The sequence below is a fragment of the Solea senegalensis genome, linkage group LG21 (genome assembly GCF_019176455.1).
Source record: "Solea senegalensis isolate Sse05_10M linkage group LG21, IFAPA_SoseM_1, whole genome shotgun sequence".
NCBI lineage: Eukaryota > Metazoa > Chordata > Actinopteri > Pleuronectiformes > Soleidae > Solea > Solea senegalensis.
The window spans coordinates 2658439-2665926 of NC_058040.1; the positions used below are offsets into that span (position 1 = coordinate 2658439).

General features: G+C 39.7%; 2 protein-coding genes across 3 annotated transcripts in view; one reads left to right on the forward strand and one right to left on the reverse strand.

The window, feature by feature from the left end:
• Positions 1 to 264, forward strand: part of acads (acyl-CoA dehydrogenase short chain) — a 6553-nt gene extending 6289 nt beyond the window's left edge. Inside the window, exon 10 of one of the 2 annotated variants that reach the window (XM_044012012.1) lies at positions 1 to 264. This exon is cut by the window's left edge and continues 1958 nt beyond it. The gene's annotated coding sequence lies outside the window, so the exon portion shown is untranslated. The other variant, XM_044012013.1, reaches the window with a different exon arrangement.
• A 2273-nt stretch (positions 265 to 2537) lies between these two features.
• On the reverse strand, positions 2538 to 4080 carry cldn5b (claudin 5b). Its single transcript, XM_044012016.1, has one exon. It carries the CDS (start codon positions 3918 to 3920, stop codon positions 3273 to 3275), a length of 648 nt encoding a protein of 215 aa, XP_043867951.1. The 5' UTR covers positions 3921 to 4080; the 3' UTR covers positions 2538 to 3272.
• Positions 4081 to 7488: the final 3408 nt, after the last annotated feature.

A 7488-nucleotide genomic window follows, 5' to 3' on the forward strand; every position in this document is an offset into this window, starting at 1 on the left:
ACGCTCGTCACATATTTCAGTGAGAATGTTTGATCAGCAGGGGGCGACGCTGTGTCTCGTCAGTGAAATGGAAGCATGGCCTCACTCAGCTGTGGATGATGTGACCTCAGACAAGTGTTGACCCTGTGACCTCTCCAGTGTCATGACCTGTAATTACCTCTCACACACACCTGCGGTGCCTCTGTGATCTGTACATTGTAAAATGACTGTAAATTATTGTCCAAATGATAATAAAAGCACAACGGCAGAATTTGGCATTTGTTACTGATGAGTCTATACGTCGAGTATGTTCTGCTGCGTTTCACTTTCTATGCTTTTTATTCCTCTGGAGCACAGAGTTGCCTGAAGTGTATGGAATAATGTGTAAATTATGAATGTTACACATACACATTAATTGCTGTGCTTACTCCTAACAGTTGGCATAATTTGTATTTACACTTAAATTTACTGTTAAACTAATAAAAAAATCTTGAATTTTGCTTCAAATCCAGAGGCTATTACTCTTATTATTATTATTATTATTATTATTACGACATAGTCACAGACCGTTTACAGCTCACTTCCCCCCCGTGTGACTCGTTCTTCTGTCCTCTGCCACAGAGGAAGTCATGTCCTTGTGGACGGGCAACGATGTTGTGGACATGTTTGTTCGGTTTCATGAAACTTTATTGTCCAGTTTGTGGAGTATATTGTCTGAGGGCGCCACAGAAAACAATGTCTTATGATTACTTGTGAGTAATGGGCAATTAAATACAGTTGAACAGATAAGATCAGGAATTCAGAATTCAATGGAAACCGGGTGGTGAGTGGTTCTTTGTCTTCCAGCAGAGACACAAGAGGGACGACAAGGTTTGAGCCACGTAACAAAGGACCCACTTAATGATATCAACATCTGCATAACATAATCTGAGACAGACTTTATCAAAAGGAAACTGAACTTTGTAAAGCACTCACTCTCCCACACCTAAGTCCATAGAGGAAATCTGTGATTTTAGGCTGGTCTACTGCTGCCTCGTGTGGTCACTCTGTGTCGCTGAGGCCACTCTGAACAAAGGATTTCAAACACTGAAGTGACAAAATAAGACATTTTCCTGAAACCAGGGCCATTTCTCTCCCTCCTTCCCTCCCTCTGTTGTTGTTCCTGTGTGTGCACGCTCTTCTTTTTGTTTTTCCACATGAGGGCACTGATTACTCGGCTGTGGCCCAGCTTCCTGGAGCAGGAGTTGCACCCTGCGTTACTAATTGTGCTGATCGTGATGATAGTCGGCGCTCGGCGCTCCTGCACAGGTCGCTTAGCGCTCTGTCGAGCCAGGCTCTTGATTATGTTGACGTCACTTTCAGATTCTTGTTTGTTTCTTGTTTGTCCGTGTTTGTACCCTCAGGCTGGGTTGTACCTGCAGCTTTATGTGGAAGAAGGTTTTGAATAAAATGACGACCCAAAAAGACACATTAGTCTTCATAAACTTCATAATCTTTTTCAGCACATGGATGAGGTTTACTGTAGAGCTGCAACTAACGATTATTTTCATAATCGATTCATCTGTCAATTATTTCCTCGATTCATCGTTCAACGGTCTATAAAATATCTGAAAACCTTGAAAAATGTCGATCGGTGTTCGTCAGATCTGGTAATTATGATGTTCTCAAATGTCTCGTTTTATCCACAAACCAAAATGATTCACTTTTGATCAGTTCTTTGTTCCAGAGAAAAGAAATGAAAAAAATACTCACATTTAAGAAGCTTAAACTATCGGAAATCTTGTTTTAATCATGAAAAAAGCTTCGAACCGATTAATCGATTATCTAAATAAATGTAGATTGATTTAGTAATCGATTAATCAATTAATCAGCTCTAGTTTACTGTGATGCTAATTGTAATGACTTTACTACCCGTCAGTGCGACACATTGTGGTGATATGCAGTTACCACATATCACCACCAGGACACGCCAAAGCACCATTCTCATGCCTGATACCATTACTTTAAAAGATTCATTTAAATGTGAATAAAAATACACAACAATTTTTTTTTTTCAAATGTATGCAGATTACAACTGATTCTGAAAGAGAAGTTGCACTTCCTCAAACATGTGGTTATTACGGTAATTTCCAGCGAATCGGCGTCTTTGTCGCCAGAGAGGAGAGTTGGAAATACACCTGAACATCATTTTCAATTTTTTTGGCCTGTATTTGAACATTGAGATAAAAAACTCAAACAAATGTTACTTTAAATATGTTTTACACTGTTCAAATTCTAAATGTAACACACACAATCTGGTGTTCATGTTCAACTACAGTGGATTTTTTTTTTAATTGTTAATACACTATTTTAACATGCAGTAAATTGTAAATAACTGCTAGATATTGAAAGTTATTCTGGACAAATGGGCAAAAAGCACAGGACATTTTCTGGCCCTTTTATGGTTAAAACAAGCAAAAAAAAAAGCCCAGATGGACATTTTGAGGATTGTGCCAGCAGGACTGGTTTCATAGCAACCGTTTAACGTGATCACCAAAGAATGAACATAGATAACCAACGACAGTAAATGTTTTTATTAGGAAAAAAGTATCTATTCAAAAATGACACGAAGCTCAGAACACTGCAAATTCCATGCTTTGATCACAACCAGACTCAGAAAGCACACTCGTCTATGGTGTGAGAAACAACAACAATAACAACAACAACAACAACAACTACAGTATTTACAACAAAGCTGTGCAGATCCGTGCAACACAGTGACAACACAAGTGATTTCAGCCTCAAACTAACTAAACTGCTCCTCGTTATCAAACCCTGAATTTGTTCATTAGCTGCTCAAAATTTGGAACTGATGCATTAAAACATTTTTTTACTTAATAACAAGATATTGGAAGCACATCCTCGTGTCTTAGTTTCCCTGAGAGTCGTTTATTACAAAGTTTATTACAAAGAGAATTCAAAATCATTTTTGGTAAAACATTTAAAAAAAGACATGCTTATATATCAACATGTGACTGGATGAATGTGGAGAATGCAACGTGCTTATCATGTCTTCATATAAGCACCACTTCAGTGTCCCACACCGAAGCATGAACATGCCCTGTCAGACTTTAAAGGGACAGTTCAGGGTTCAGGTCTATGTAAGTCTTTGGTATCATAAGAATCATAAGAATTTACAGCTGCTGCACCAAGGTCCACGGAGAACATGAGCATTTTAACTGTGAAGGAAGACACAGTAGAAACAAAGAGAGAACTGTCCCTTTAACGGTGTCATAAAGTCCAAATCTTTGACTTTACACATAATGTTTCTTGTCAAAGTCTCCGTTGACTGTGATGGTCTTGGTGGGAGAGTATTTAATGGGGTACGAGCCTCGGACCACCTGAGAGAAGGAGCAGCACAGCAGGGTTCCGCCCAGCAGCAGCATCGCCGTGGCCGCCCAGCCCACGTAGATCGCGGCCCCGATCTCCCGCTTCTTGGACGGAGGCACCTGCGGGTCGTGGAAGTCCACGATGATGTTGTTGGCCATCCAGCAGAGCGGCACCAGCACGAACAGGCCGCTGATGATGTAGATGACCCCGCCGGCGTTCACCACGCGCGCCTTCACCGTCTCGTCCTTGATGCAGTTGGTGCACTGCGCGCCGGCCACGGTCACCGCGAGGCCGATGATGCTCAGCACCGCGGAGATGACGCTGAGCGCGCGCGCCGTCTGCAGGTCGCGCGTCAGTGCCAGCAGCGAGTCGTGGACCTTGCACTGCATCTGCCCGGTGCTCTGCACCACGCAGGACATCCACAGGCCGTCCCAGATGGTCTGCGCCACCACGATGTTGGATTCGATGAAGGCGGTCACCTTCCACATGGGCAGCCCGCAGGCCACCATCACCAGCAGGGAGCCCGCGACGCACAGCGCCAGGCCGAGACCCTCGAGACACGCAGCCAGCATCACTGTGCTGTGGATCCGCCTGATGGTCGTGAAGAGAGAGCTGAGGGAGCACGAGTGGGAGTGGATGTTCTCGCTTCTCTGTCTCTGCGCGGAGTGTGTGAGTGTCTGAGCTTTTCATTTATGTGACCAGTGAGTGACCACCACCACTGCTGCTGCTGCTGCTGCTGCTGCTCCTCCTCCTGCTGCTGCTGCTGCAGCAAAACCAAACACACAAACTTTGAACCAATCAGAAGCCCAAAGCATCTTCAGCTCAACCAATGAGTCTCGTTTGCGCGCGCGCGCCGTTTTAACATTTACTGGATATATATTATACAGATATCTGTCATTGAATTCTTCCTAGTCTTAAAGAACATATCAGATATCCACAATTACATTATTCCCAGGACAAATGACGTCACTTTTGCCATTCGTGTGTATTGGGCTTTCACTTTGAAATATCCACAGTTGAATTCTTCCTAGTCAAAATGAACATTGTGGATATTCACAATTAAAAACTATTACAGATAACCAGATTGTCATTATGACGATCCAAAAATACATGTCATTATGGATATCCACAGTTCATATTATGATTATGTAAAAATGTCATTATGGATATCCACAGTTCATATTATGGATTAAAATGTCATTATGGATATCCACAGTTCATATTATGACTAGTAAAAATGTCATTATATCCACAGTTCATATTATGATTATGTAAAATGTTATGGATATCCACAGTTCATATTATGACTAGTAAAAGAAACATTATGGATATCCACAGTTCATGACCCTATGATTAGTAAAATGTCATTATGGATATCCACAGTTCATATTATGATTAGTACAAAAGTCATGTTGTGGATATCCACCGTTCATATTATGATTAGTAAAAATGTCATTATGGATATCCACAGTTCATATTATGATGTAAAATGTCATTATGGATATCCACAGTTCATAATTATGACTAGTAAAAATGTCATTATGGATATCCACAGTTCATATATGATTAGTAAAAATGTCATTATGGATATCCACAGTTCATATTATGATTGTGAAATGTCATTATGGATATCCACAGTTCATTATGATTAGTAAAAATGTCATTATGGATATCCAGTTCATATATTATGATTAGTAAAATGTCATTATGGATCCACAGTTCATATTATGATTAGTAAAATGTCATTATGGATATCCACAGTTCATATTATGATTATGTAAAATGTCATTATGGATATCCACAGTTCATATTATGACTAGTAAAATGTCATTATGGATATCCACAGTTCATATTATGATTAGTAAAAATGTCATTATGGATATCCACAGTTCATATTATGATTAGTAAAAATGTCCATTATGGATATCCACAGTTCATATTATGATTAGTAAAATGTCATTATGGATATCCACAGTTCATATTATGATTAGTAAAAATGTCATTATGGATATCCACAGTTCATATTATGATTATGTAAAAATGTCATTATGGATATCCACAGTTCATATTATGACTAAAAATGTCATTATGGATATCCACAGTTCATATTATGATTATGTAAAATGTCATTATGGATATCCACAGTTCATATTATGATTATGTAAAAATGTCATTATGGATATCCACAGTTCATATTATGATTAGTAAAAATGTCATTATGGATATCCACAGTTCATATTATGATTGAAGTAAAATGTCATTATGGATATCCACAGTTCATATATGATTAGTAAAAATGTCATTATGGATATCCACAGTTCATATTATGACTAGTAAAATGTCATTATGGATATCCACAGCTCTATATTATGATTATGTGATTAGTAAAAATGTCATTATGGATATCCACAGTTCATATTATGATTAGTAAAATGTCATTATGGATATCCACAATTCATATTATGATTAGTAAAAATGTCATTATGGATATCCACAGTTCATATTATGATTAGTAAAAATGTCATTATGGATATCCACAGTTCATATTATGATTAGTAAAAACACACTGTATATCATTTAAGTGAAAACAAGTGAGAACAGCGCTAACTTTGGCTGAAATATAAAAGGTGTAAGTGGTGAATGAAGAGTCGTTTGGAGGCGTCTCTTCGGTTCTCGGCTCTTACCTCCAGTGACCTCCAGCATTATTTATGCGGTGAAACATCATTCACCACAGCTGCCTTTGTCATTCACACATTCATACAGCACATCTACGTGAATGGCATCCCATCTCTTTCACACCTGTGTACATGCTGCTGCCACAGTTGCACACTGAGCTGCTGCTGTAAATGTCAAACTGTCATTTCCGCTGGGAAAGTAGCTCACGTTTGATAAATCGTGGAACTCCAGTACACATGTGGCTATGAGTGTTTGATTAGCTTCAGCTGAGCGAATTAAACCTCCTCAACAAAGACCCTGAAACATTACGGCATCGTTCCACGCGTGGCTTCTCTCACATGTTTTCCCGTGATAGGAAATGCTCGTCGATGGCTGTTGACAGATCACGTAGTGTCTGATTCACATCGCTGGTCACTCAATTACTGTGTGTTATCACGCTGTACTCATTTTCAGATTGTTTTTCCTGGCCTTGGACACGCGGTCCTCTGCACACAGGAAGCACTGTGTGCAGAGCACAGGGCGTCCATGTTGATTTGCTCCATTGTGCTCTGACCGTGTTGTTGAAAAGTGCCCTCAACTCCCCTTTTGTGTTTGTGCTTTAAGTGGACTCACTACAAGGACATATGGCCACACTTGACCTAATATACACATCCTATACATCATGCACAGTCAACAGAGAGATGACAGAAGCTGGAGCAAGAAAAGCAATGCATGCTGGGCCGTTACTGTTCCAAAACGTCAAAACTTTGTTCGTCTCTTATCTTCTTGAGGAAAAATCAGTTTGAAAGCAGCAATCCTGTGCAGCTATTAGCATAGGAGTGTGTGATTATGCTGGTGAGCGGTTGTATTTGTACTGAGTGCAAACACAGCGATGCGTGTAGATAAAGAGCTGGACCACACCTGCTGTAATTACTCTACTAACGTGGACGATACAATCTGAGTGTTTTCCGTTTTAGTCATGATGTTGCTGAGGGGCTGAGTCAGAGCACTCGTATCAGGGGCTGACTGACCCACTCAGATGCCACGGCAGATAAACAAGAACAGGGTGGAGGAAGAGCTGGCTGCTAAGATAAAGTTTAAAATAAGCTTAAATGATAAATATTTGTTCAGAGTGCAGTTTTCAAGCACGTGGAGTGCAGCGCAGCCGTGCTACATGAGCTTCCTCTGGTCGTACTTTGAGGAAAATCAGAAATACTGTAGGGTATGTGACCAGAGTACGTAAAACATATACACATGACAAAAACAAAATTATAATAAATCACATAATTGGAGAAAATATTTAGCTTTTTGCAAATGTATGGTTCATGTTTAGGCATTCAGAGAGTGTATTTATTTTATATATACTCAGACAATGGAAGAATCACTAGTGCCAAAATAAATGGTCTGCTGAACCCCCTTAAATGTAACAACATTTTAATTAAAATGAAGAAAGAACAAGCACAAATATTATACGTAGGAACATGA

Bases quoted from the DNA above. Each gene is read 5' to 3' on its own strand.
- cldn5b (XM_044012016.1), bottom strand. From the start codon at position 3,920: ATGCTGGCTGCGTGTCTCGAGGGTCTCGGCCTGGCGCTGTGCGTCGCG.